General features: G+C 56.2%; 4 protein-coding genes and 1 non-coding gene across 5 annotated transcripts; 3 read left to right on the top strand and 2 right to left on the bottom strand.

Annotated features, from left to right (window-relative positions):
• Window position 1: 1 nt before the first annotated feature.
• On the bottom strand, window positions 2-2,712 carry POSPLADRAFT_1174079 (hypothetical protein; the record flags this gene model as incomplete). The annotated part of the gene is made up of 3 exons (XM_024488272.1): window positions 2,296-2,712; window positions 250-1,155; window positions 2-18 (listed from the first exon to the last, which is right to left on the bottom strand). Coding segments are annotated over exons 1-3 (1,230 nt in total), but the record flags the coding sequence as incomplete, so codon positions are not given.
• A 1,505-nt stretch (window positions 2,713-4,217) lies between these two features.
• Window positions 4,218-5,009, top strand: POSPLADRAFT_1155314 (hypothetical protein; the record flags this gene model as incomplete). Its single annotated transcript, XM_024486933.1, has 3 exons — window positions 4,218-4,509; window positions 4,802-4,912; window positions 4,969-5,009. 3 exons carry the CDS (start codon window positions 4,218-4,220, stop codon window positions 5,007-5,009), a joined length of 444 nt encoding a protein of 147 aa, XP_024334905.1.
• Window positions 5,010-5,845: 836 nt separating this feature from the next.
• On the top strand, window positions 5,846-8,408 carry POSPLADRAFT_1155254 (glycoside hydrolase family 79 protein; the record flags this gene model as incomplete). Its single annotated transcript, XM_024486927.1, has 10 exons — window positions 5,846-6,156; window positions 6,261-6,432; window positions 6,490-6,695; window positions 6,753-6,901; window positions 6,951-7,014; window positions 7,073-7,391; window positions 7,451-7,460; window positions 7,519-7,819; window positions 7,878-7,932; window positions 7,992-8,408. The coding sequence occupies 10 exons, from the start codon at window positions 5,846-5,848 to the stop codon at window positions 8,406-8,408; spliced, it is 2,004 nt and encodes a 667-aa protein (XP_024334904.1).
• A 145-nt stretch (window positions 8,409-8,553) lies between these two features.
• POSPLADRAFT_t149 lies at window positions 8,554-8,626 on the bottom strand. The gene has a single exon. It is a non-coding gene; the product is annotated as a tRNA-Met (tRNA).
• Window positions 8,627-11,071: 2,445 nt separating this feature from the next.
• POSPLADRAFT_1041533 (hypothetical protein) lies at window positions 11,072-11,560 on the top strand. The gene has a single exon (XM_024477927.1). The coding sequence runs from the start codon at window positions 11,084-11,086 to the stop codon at window positions 11,417-11,419; it is 336 nt and encodes a 111-aa protein (XP_024334903.1). The 5' UTR covers window positions 11,072-11,083; the 3' UTR covers window positions 11,420-11,560.
• The last annotated feature ends 208 nt before the right edge of the window (window positions 11,561-11,768 follow it).

Raw genomic sequence — 11,768 nt, 5'->3', positions numbered from 1 at the left:
AGATGCATATTGGGTACCCTGCATGTTGGTGGTATGTGAAAATGTATCTGTCTGAGCGTGCACCGCGCTGAATGTCGATACACGGACAACCACCTGTCTGGTGCTGTTGTGATAGCTTTGCTAGAGGCCACCGCGGGCAATGAAGCCGTGTCCAGATGCTTTTGTGGTATGGTTCGCGACAAGCTCGCGACGCCAACCCTCCAGGGTTTGGGAGACAGGCTCGTCCTCCATGTCCGCGCTAGGCTCTACACCGGCCGGGAGGATCAATCCTCGGGATTGTCAGCGGGAATTCCTGGTGCGTCTGCGTCTGCGTCCGCTCCATCCATAGGCGCGTCTGCTCCGGCGTGCGCCGCTCAATGTGCGCGAATACCGCCGCCACATCCGGGTCATCTGCAGGCGCTGGCGGCTTGCCCGAGCCCGAGCTGTGATGCGCAGGTTCGACGAATCCTGAGACTTTCGGGTGGAGATGCACGGTGGCGTCTGGAGAGGCGTCTACATCCGCAGTCGGGCAAGACTGAGAGGTATCCGACGCGTCTGACGGCGATCTAGCTGGATGATGTTCCCCTCTGAGGACATCGGGCTCCCGGTCCTCGGAAGGCGTATCTGGTATGTCAGCGTCGGGCGGCGGCGAGCAGGTCTCGTCATCAGTCAGAGTCTGAGGCAGGGTCGCTGATACCGCCGGAGCAGACTCGTCCACGACGTCGATTTCTGGTGTGGGAGGTGCTTCTTCGGGCGAAGGCGCAGAAATTGACAGGGCAGGTGCGACTGGAATATCCTTGTCCGGGGCCGGCAAGCGCTCAAAGGTGAAATCTGCCTCCACTGTGGCGGGCTCGACCTGCATCTTCTCGCCGTCCTCGAGATCGGCTTTTATCTCATCCTCGTCCTCTGGGGGTTCGGGCTCTGCTTCGATCACCTCGATAGTTATCTCGTCAGGGGCCTCATCCATCCGCTCGCTATCATCAAACAACTGCGTGTGAGGCTCGGCGCTCATGGGAGGTTCAGCGTCCTTGTCTTCGACTTCTTCCACTATGGCCGTATCTGGACTTTCGGGAGAGCAGTCCGACTGGGGCTGCGCTGGCGATGTTCGCTCGACCTCCATCGACGTCTCTGCTGAAGTTTGTGGCTGCGCGTCGAGAGCTGTATGTGCCTCAACCGCTGTGCCGGTTCGATGCGCCGTATCGAGGTCGACCGGTGACCGAGAGCCAGAAGGCTCAGCAGAGGCCTTCGTCTTCTCCACCCACGCCGCCCAAACCGCCCTCACCCTCCTCTCCACACTCTCCGCCTCGCCCTCCACCTCCCTCACAAGGGCCCTCCGCCGGCCCTTGACCTCCGTCACTCCACGGCTCTCCACAGCATCCAGTGCGGTCAGCAGCCGACTGAGCTCCTCGACATAGGCGTGCAGCGGCGCGTTGCCCGGCGTGTACGCAAGGTCCGGGCGCGTCGGCTCCGCGGCGTCATCTGTGTCCGGGCTGGCTTGCGTTGCGCTCGCTAATGCATCCACGTCCGCGCGGACCGCGATCTGCCCGCCACCGGGCACGACGAAATCAAGCGCGGCGGGGAAGACGAAGTTTGAGCGCAGGCCGTCGAAGCGCATGCGAAGGTCGGCGATGGTGCGGAGCGCGTTGGCGCGTGTGGCATGCGCGCGGTACGTCTCCTGGATCTTGCGCGCAGCAGCGTCCTGCTCCGGCGTGTACTGCTGCACGGGCTGATGCGCGGGCGATTTGGGCGGGGAATTCGTCCTCTCTTTCGGCGAAGGCGTGCGAATGGGGATGGTCTGCCGCGGGGATGTGCCTGCGTGCCGCGGGACGGGGCTGGGTGGTTGGCGCGGTGGGACAGAAGCCGATCTTGAACCAACACCGGTGGGGTCCAGACGAGTATGCATGGCGTGCAAGGGATTGTGTGTCGGTTGTCGCCTATTCGACGGTGCGACGGTCTGTGAACGCAGCGGTGTCCGCGCAGTGCGAGTGTTCTACGCGCGGTCTTAGTCTACTGATCAAGCATACGCAGGGATAGTATAGTGGCTTACCAAGTCCCCGTCCCCAGGCAGCCAGCTGAAGCCACGCAAGAAAGGATCATATTGGCTCGCCCGCTGACGATACAGCTCTTCTTCGTCTCGCCGCCTCTGCTCGTCGGCCAGGAGCTGCCGCATCCGCTCTTCCTCCATAGCCCGCCTCTCCTGCGCGAGCCTCCTCCGTTCCTCCTCCAGTCTTAAGCGCTCTTGCTCCCTCTCCAGCTGCTCGCGCCTCCTTTGCTGTTCCGCCATGACTCTCCGCTGGCGGGCGGCGGGCGACATACCGTATCCGTAGCTGCCATACGGAGAGGCGCTGTACGCGCCGTCGTAGTAGTCATTGTCCTCGTGAGTGCCGTCGTCGTCGTCAAAGTAGTATGAGTTGTACGGCGCGTAGGCCTGGCGCGCGGCGCGCGCGCGTGCAGCACGCTCGCGGGCCTCTTCCTGTGCGCGACGGGCGGCAAAGTACTGCTCGCGCGCCGCGCGCTCATCAGCGAGGGCCTGCAGGTAGTCTTGATCGGGTGAGTATCCAGGCGCGGCGCGCGAATACGCGTATGGGTTGGAGTAGTCTCCGTACGGGTTATAGCCGAACATGTTGTAGGATAATATGGGTAGCAGGTCAATAGCGTGCGATTGTGGATGCGCCTTGTAAATGTGATTATTAATATATGGTAGGGTGGAGATTCGGGGCAATTCGAGGACGAGCCTGGCGGTGGAGACGCTTCTAGTAACGTCGGGAGCGCCCATATATGGAGCGTGCGACGTCCCCCGCCCATCATGCGCCGCTAGCCCGGTATGTGCTAGAACGTTCCAGCGTTCGCCGCCGCGACGCTGCGACAGAAGCTTGACTTACCATATATAGTACCTCGTGTATGCGGCTGGAGTTTGCAACTGCATAGTCGCTACAGTCTTTCTATGGCCTCGGCGAGCATACTTGAGACGATTACAGTGCGTGTACACACCTTCATACTTTCATTCTACCATGAGCGGGTAGTGCTGTTCATCCTAACCTATTGTCATCGTGAGCATAATCCTGTCGAGATCTGCAAGAGCCTCTCGTATGTGACACGGCATCTTGGACATCACCATCAGAGTAGCACGACGTGCTGCATGCCCTGAGATCAGCTGACACGATGTGCGCGCCGGATGATGCGGCAATGCAGCACACAGGCTGATATTATCGCAGGTCAAGGTCGACTCACTCGTAAGCAGCCACTTCGGTGTAATGATCAGCAGCGCAGCAGATATCATTGTCATGCAACGAGGAGCGCTCTGTCACAGTAATCGCGATGACCGTGCGTATGGGAGGGATAGAGCGGTACGTCAAGCCTGAGCAGTCTTAATGAGCGACTGATGGTCGCACACACGCGTGATGTCTTCGGACTACAGAATTAGCAATGATGTGCGCAGGCCCAAGAGGCTTGTCCAAGTGTCATATTGACTTAATGGTGGCTCTGGCATGAGGTGCTGCCATGTACAGTGTGGGTACGATACTTGATTTGACCATGGTTAAGCCGAAGACCTCGTCATATCGGCTAATAGTATAGGACATATTGAACGACTTGGGCTTCAAAGTCTCCAGCACTCACTGAGTCTCCGGATGCACCAATGCGACCTTGTGAGACAAGTCCCTGGAGGTTTAACCCCGTGTCTTGCTACACTTTGCGCTCGCTAGTTCCTAGAGGAGAACAGCCTCTCAAATGCCGCCGAAGTATTTCGCTAAATATACGCAGAGCCTAAGGGGGTCTCTCGTGCGGGAACAAGAGCAACCTTTAGATCGCGCTGGAACAGGCTGCGACGCGCCAACCTCATTGGGGAGCGGTCACGTGACCGACGTGCGACGCGGTGCTCCAGCGGCCATTCTAGTGTAAGGCAAATAAATCGGTGTAAATTACACCGTACTTTTTGACAGGTAATTTACAGGTAATTTATACTTTTTCACAAGGCTGTCTGATTAGCGGTGTAAATAATGTAAATAAGGAGGGGTCACGTGTTGGGTACCCGTGTCCAGCCACCACTTGATGCCTTGTGCCTCTTGTGCCTCTCACGCTGCCCCGGGCTATTGTTTTGTCAACGCCGCTGCGTAGGTTTAGTGCGCCACGTTCGGTCTCTTTGTGCTAGATTATATATAAAGTCCAATCAATTGTATTTCCCCCCAATCTTTTGCTGTGCAGGCTGCTCTCTGGCAGCATCCCCCTCGGTCACTCCCATGGCACCACAGTCGACGAGCCACGCTGGCGTCTTCCTAGAAAGCGAATGGATTGGGTCTGGTAAGAAGTTCACAAAAGATTTACCTGCCTATGTCAAGACGGCCCTCGAGGCCAAACTTTCGCTGCCACCAGCAATACTATCCTTGGTACTACCTTTGCCAAATGCTACCGTGCACACAATACTCTCGACAAGCTTCCCTCTCGTTTCTAATGAAACAAATCTCTCTAGCCGGAGCACCTTCCACTTCTTCTCGACGGCAGCACCATCGCATCCTCAGCTCACACTCTTGCGTACATTGGCTATTCCCAATCAAGATACTGTCAATACACTACTCAAAACTGTTGGCGATCAGTGGCTAGACGGACGGCGATCTATCACATACCATCACTTGAAGGACAAGTCAGCGGCCATCCTGTTCCCTCTGTTTGTGCTGATGCTCTGGAAGCAACTTCACGCACTTCGTCCCCATTTCGATGCTTGGTCTGCATCCGGACAGTGGCTCTTGCATCAACAGCAGTGGAACGGGTCCACAAATGCGACTGCGGATGCAGTACATATGCTGCTTCATGATATTCCTTCTAGAGATGCTCGCGACATCGCCGCCGTCGTCTAGGGCTGGAAATTCACAACGGCCGCGCATGGATGTTCAGGAGGACTCGGAGCTAGTAAATGTGAACGAGCCGGCAGAAGATGGTAAGACATTGTGGCAATTTAATTGGGATGTGTAGGTACTTTACAGCGTGTACTAGAAACTCTGTACGCCCTTGCGTGTAAATCGGACGCTCCCTGAGGCTTTTTTTTTTACATATGTTTACACTTTTTTACTATTTTTTACACGCCGGAGGGGCGTCACGTGCCGAAGAGCAAAGGTCCCGTGATTTACTGTAATTTACATTTTTGACCGTGTAAAAAACGGGGTCCGCCCACTAGCGTGAGCGCTGGATGGCTGGTTTACGAGCCTGGTCTTTACTATCCTTCGGAAAACTGTTGACAGGCTACAGCATCTCTCGAAAATTCTGGGCAGTGGTTTTGTTGATCTTCTGTCTTTCACGATTAGCCTACACATTCAGCTTGAAAACGGCTTCACTCCAATATATCGGTCGCTGCCTGGCCAGAATGTAACACTCTAACGGCATTTCCTTTCTTCTGAGATCCGCTTGAAGCCGGCACCTTATCCTGGCTTTTGTGACGCCCGGGTCCACCTTTGGGTAGAGTAGCTATGCAGGGTGCTCTTCTTTTCGTGTTTAGCTCGCTGGAGCGTCCATTGTGAGTCACTATTCAGTGCATATGTGATACCATGACTTGATGCTTGCACAGTGCTATACATCGTGCTGTCCCATGGGTTTATTTCTGCTCATAATGCGAGCACGATGTCATGTTATCCGTGTGCCATGATAGAAACATGAATGTTGTGCTCAGAGCGGGGATACTTGAGCTGATCGACCTGTCACGATCGAGCACACTACACGTCTTGACTGACATATTCTGGCTCGGAGATGCGATTGCGGGGAAGCTTCACTTCGCGCGTCCCCTTTTGTCCCAGTTCAACATTCCCCTCCGTCCGTGTAGCACCCCGCGCAAGAGTCGGCGACATCCTACTCACAGCGTCTGTTGCGGGCAACAGCTATGATCCTCCACTCCTTATTTCTCTATTGTGCGCTCGCCTCCGGAGGACTTGCTCGCGCGGTCACAGTGTACAGTCAGGTCCCTATGGGCGTCACCCCGACCACCAGCGCATCTAGTTCGACATATACTGGGGCCGCCGCTTACGACCCAACTGTTCTGAATGCGCCAGCCTTGCCGAATCCCTTGCCGCCCACGCAGTTTGGCATTCAGCTATCCACCAGTGCAAGCGATGTTACTGCGTTATCTATACAGCTGAGCGGCGCGTTCCTTGGGTTTTCCATCGAGATGTCAGTTGTGGACCAAGTCTGTGAGTACGGTCGCTTCTGCGAGTTCTTCTGCGATTCAATTTTGCGCTACAGTGGGGAAGAACAGGTAAAGGTCGGCAAACCCTGCGTACAGCTCGTGACTGATAGAGTTTCAGTTCGCTCCTGCAGGTCCCTTTTCTGAACCTGATGGCGCTATTGTCCGAACGCGCTGGTCGCGTCAACATTCGTGTCGGTGGTAACACCCAGGAGACGGCTACTCTCGTGCAGAGTCTCCCAGATATGAAGATGGTTGAGAAGCAAGAAACGGCAGGCAACAATCCGGTACGTGCGACCGCAGCGTCTCAGGATTTCTGATTAGGTAGGAATGTGCAACGTCAGACGGAGACACCGGCCCTATTGTATACACCAGACATCCTCTACTTACTGTCGAACATCTCTGCTCTTGTGAACACGAAGTGGTATCTCGGTGTTCCGCTCAATGATACGTCCAACCTGCGGCTCGCCATCGCAGAGTACGGTGAGCGTATTCTCGGTGACAATCTTCTCGGTTTGCAGGTTGGCAACGAGCCGGATCTTTATGCACGGTACGTATTCCTCAGATTTTACTACGCGTTATCTGTGCTTATCTTATTTGGTGGCAGGCACGGGCATCGGGCGTCGACATACGGCCCGTATGACTATTTCGGCGAATTCGGTCAAGTCGTCGCGGCAATGCAGGCAGATCCAAACATTTCTGTGAGCAACAACCTCATCGCACCGAACGTGGCTACAGGAGATTGGACTCCGGAAGGTATGACGAACAGGCAAGGCATAGGCGTCGCTGAACACGTTGCTGCCAGACGTCTGGAACACCGGCTTTATTGAGGCGTACACGAACAGTATACATACGCTGACGGTAGAGCAGTCGGTGTTCTGGTTGCTAATCCCGCCACATGTGTCCTTACAAATGTTTTGTGTATAGCTACCCTGACGACAACTGCGCGGCCATATATTCTGGCTTCGGCCCGCCGAAGGACCCGCAGACGGAATTCCCGAATTACCTCACACACGCAGCGGGCAAGAGCATCGTGGCGCCGTACCTGAACTCGAGCGCCATCGCGCTCGCCGCGGGGAAGCCGTTCGTGATGTTCGAGACCAACACTGCGTCGTGCGGTGGGTTTCCTGGCATCAGCGACAGCCTTGGTGCGGCGCTGTGGGCAATCGACTATGGGCTGCAGATGGCTGCGAGCAACTTCTCACATGCGCTCTTGCATGTTGGAGGACAGGACGTGTACTACAACGTGAGCACCATCTATTTCTCGTGTTCAACGTGAGGTTCCTACTGACGCTTTCGGTGCAGCCTTTCACTCGTGAGTCATATTGCTACGGCCTCGATTTTCGGGGTATTCATGGTTACATGTGACGCAGCGCCGCCCACGAACCAGTCCTCTTACCACCAATGGACGATCGGGCCCATCTTCTACTCCGTGCTGGCTGTGTCTGAGACACTCGGGTCGACGAATACGTCACGAGTCATCGACTTGTACGCGAACGGGAACAACGACTACACTCCAGGCTACGCGATCTACGAGAATGGAGCGCTTGCACGCCTTGCGCTGCTCAATTACATGACGGATCCATCGGGTGCGAACGACTACAATGCCACGGTGTCTTTCAGTGGCGGCGTGGCAGGCCAGCCGAGTGCCGTTCCCGCGCAGGTTTATGTGAAGTCAGTCAGCTGTCAGGTCTACGAATGCGTTGCGTAGCTCTGACGTCCGACTGCGCAGGTACCTCCTGGCGCCGTCCGTCGGCGAGAAATTCAACATCACATGGGCCGGACAGGTTTGTCTTCGCCGTCACTCGCAGATCAGCTTCCTCACCAGGTTTGTCCGCACTTCTAGACCTTCGGCGGTCAGTTCTCCTCGGACGGCCGCCTGCAGGGTTCGCAGCACGTCGAGACGGTCCCGTGCGACCAGACGGCGAACACATGCACCGTCACGGTTCCCGCGCCCGGGTTCGCGCTCGTGTTTATGTCCAATAGCGCGTTGGGAGAGTCCACGCCGACGAGCACCATAACGTTCGCGACGACGGCCACGGCGGCGGGACAGCGCGGCACGCAGGTGGCGGGTGTCGACCCGAGTGTGCTGGCGACCTCGAACGGGCACGGAGGTCAGGACTTTGGACTTGGGAGCACGAGCAAGGGACGGAGCAGCGCGGGGGACAGGGCGGCTGGCGTGTACCCAAGCGGCGCTGTACTGGTTGCTGTCATCGCGGGCGTGGCGACCATCTTGCGGGCATTTGCTCACCAGGAGTTGTAAGAGTCGGAATGTAATTTTTGTGTGAATCGCAGTGTGCATTGGACCACTCGTTCGTACTAAGTGATGATATTTTGGTGCCTCATAATGTATCGCTTGTGTATGCGATAGGAAGTGCGGGCTGTTCGCAGAAATCAAAAATATTCTATAGCAACAACTCGTTTCGATCGAGTGACCTCGGGGTTATGAGCCCCGCGCGCTTCCAGCTGCGCCATGTTGCTGCGCCATACCAACTGCCTTGGTTAATCATGTTATGTTGTGGTGAGGGCACGTGGCCCCGGCTCGCCCATTTCGCAGCCCGAGCACGATGCTGCACCGCACTGCGCTGCGCTCCTCGTTGCAACCAACGAGCAACGAGCTGTAGACGACACCGACGGACCCACTGTGTTTATTTGACCCAACATGGACGATCCAACGTCCGCAGTGAAGCTCAAGGGAGAGCCTTCTACCTCCTCAGTAACGCCTACATCTGTATCCGCCACGAACATTACGCCGGCGAATGGCACGCAAGACGCGGAGGTAGGTGGCTGTAGGCTATCCTATGAAACACAATTTTATGCCAGCGCAGGTGTCCATATTTGTAGCGGCGCAACGCGGTGACGTGAGCCTCCTCCGAGAGCTCATCGAGTCCGGTAAGGCAAAGGCGACCGACCGGGACGACCAGAACATTACCCCGCTGCACTGGGCATCCATAAACGCCCAAGTTGCTGCGTGTCGATACCTGCTCGAGCAGGGCGCGGAGGTCGATGCCCTGGGCGGAGACCTCATTGCCACCCCCATGCAGTGGGCTGCGCGGAATGGCTACCTCTACGTCATTCAGCTACTCATCGCGCACGGCGCCGACGCAAACATTGCCGACGCGCAAGGGTACAACACTCTGCACCTTGTCACGCACTCGTCCTCCGTGATGCCGTTGCTTTACCTGCTGCACCAGCCCATCAGTGTCGACTCGCGTGACTCGCAGGGGCACACGTCGCTGATGTGGGCTGCGTATCAGGGCGACGCGCTGTCCGTGGACCTGCTGCTGAAGCACGGGGCAAGTCCCAACACTCAAGATGACACGGGGCTCACGCCGCTACATTGGGCAGTCGTTCGGGGGAACCGAATATGCATTCGGCGGCTAATCGAATGTGGAGCGGTCATCGCTGCGAAGGATGGCGAAGGCAGGACCGCGCGGGACATGGCTGTCGAGCTGAAGAGTCTCGGTGCGTGGAAACGAGCGTTGGAGGAGGGTGGCATGAACGAAGACGGTACGAAGAAACGCAAACCGCTCAGCGAACGAAACACCAAGATGGCTATCTTCACGTTGCCTACTGTTTCCTTCTTCCTGATGTTCACGACGCTCATGATCTTGCCGTGGTACACTGGCGTCATCCTTTCGATGGCGTTGTTCTTTGGCATGCACCATGTAAGCGTCCTAGTTGTTCAACTTTGAGTTGTGCTTGATTGATCATCTGCAGGTCGTCACTCGTGTCCTCCTAGATAAATCGAACTACACCGACAGCGTCGCTCAAAGCCCATATTTTGCGGGTATCATCTTCGCTTCGATGGTGTGGGTAGCCTACAGCTGGCTCACGCGTCTCGTCAATCGTACGTATTGTCCGATTTTCGCAGGAACGCCGGCGGCTAATCAACCCCATATCTTGTCATTCAGAGACGCAGTCGCACGCCTTCACGCATCTGATGTTTGCCATTTCATTGGGATTGTGTGCATACAACTTCTTCCGCGCCATAAGCCTAGATCCGGGGACATGCCCGAAGCCGACGAGTGATGCCGAGTTGAAGTCGGTAAGTATAGCATCTTCGGAGCTGGTCGTCAATTACCGGGTGCTCATGTCAGAATGGAAGATAATTGAAGACCTCGCAGCAGAAGGCCGTCTCAACGGCCAGACGTTCTGCATTCAATGCATGGTCCGTTCTCTTCGCTTCTGTCTGGGACTTTTATTGATTTTTGGCGTCAGGCTCGGAAACCCTTGCGTTCGAAGCACTGTCGCACATGCGACCGCTGCGTCGCGCGCCAGGATCAGTACGTCAATTTCAGTACTCGTATGAGCTATGCTGACTAGGCTTGCAGTCATTGTCCCTGGGTGTGGAACTGCGGTAAGTTTCTCACACGGTATCGCTGTGAGGAGACTCACTCTTTTGTTCAGTCGGCGTGAACAACCATCGGCAGTTCTTACTCTTTGTAACGACTCTTGTCATTGGAATCATCCTCTTTGACTACCTCACCTTCGCGTGTAAGTAAATAGTATTCGTGTTGAAGCCCACAGAATGCTCACGGTCTGATAGATTTCGCTTCCGTTGAGGTTCCGACTGATCCCAGCCACATCTCACCAGCCTGCATCTTGCCAGGTTCTTTGTGCGCAATCACGGCATATGATACGTTCCTCTTCTCTGTCGCCATTTGGTCAACACTGCAGCTCTCATGGACAATCGTCCTCCTTGCTAGTCAGTACTGGCAAGTTGCTCGCCAGCTCACGACGTTCGAGGTATCCAACCTCGGGCGATATGGATTCATGGGCGGCCGTGGTGGCGCCAGCCTGAGCAGCCAGATGGGCCACCAGCACCATCAGCATCGGCAAGGGCTCTCAGGTGGCGAGGGTGGCGAAGCTGCGCAGGCCGGTCATCGCCACAACCATAGCCATGGGTTGTGCGGAGGGTGCGGCGGTGGCTTCCTCATGAATTTGCTTGGCTTCGACCGCTTCACGAAGGGCAAGGCGGCCGACGGCCTGGCTCGCGCGGCGAAGGCACCGAACCCTTTCGATTTAGGGATGCTCGGGAACTGTAAAGACTTCTGGACAAAGGGCCGCGAGCTGGGCGTGGAATACGAGCGGCTATACGATGTGCCGCCGGAGGGTTTCGCGGAGGCGAAGCGCCGCCAACAGCATGAGGAGCGCGAGGATCTGCACGGCGAGGGTGGCCGGAAGTCGCTGAGGAAGACGCTCCTCATGGGCTTCGGTCTCGGCCGCAGTGGGAGCAGTCGGCAAGGCTATGAGCCGCTCGGTCAGGTGTAAATTCGTAGGTGAGCAGGCCTGCACATGTAGGAGGGGTGTGTATCATGATGTACGATACGCTGATGACACGGACTATAATGATCTGTATCGCTCTGAGTCCTCACTGCAATCTGTCTTCTAGAATTTAAGCAAGTTGCTTGTACGCTCGCCCGACAATATTGTGACGACTAGATGCCGACAACTCTTCGTCGATGAATATGCTTCGTCGATGCTCTCCGAGTCGCGTCGGCGCCATTGTTGAGACAAAACTCTACCGGAGACTACTCAGGATGCAAGTGCTATGTGCGACAATCACTTTTGAACCACGTCGAAACATCTAGCCTCGTCTCCCTCCCCCACATACATGCAC

Source organism: Postia placenta, assembly GCF_002117355.1.
Source record: "Postia placenta MAD-698-R-SB12 unplaced genomic scaffold POSPLAscaffold_16, whole genome shotgun sequence".
In the NCBI taxonomy this organism is placed as follows: Eukaryota; Fungi; Basidiomycota; class Agaricomycetes; order Polyporales; family Adustoporiaceae; genus Rhodonia; species Rhodonia placenta.
Note: the sequence above shows the minus strand (reverse complement) of the source record. Positions and strands in the feature narration are given on the sequence as shown.

Bases quoted from the DNA above. Each gene is read 5' to 3' on its own strand.
- POSPLADRAFT_1041533 (XM_024477927.1), top strand. From the start codon at position 11,084: ATGAATTTGCTTGGCTTCGACCGCTTCACGAAGGGCAAGGCGGCCGAC.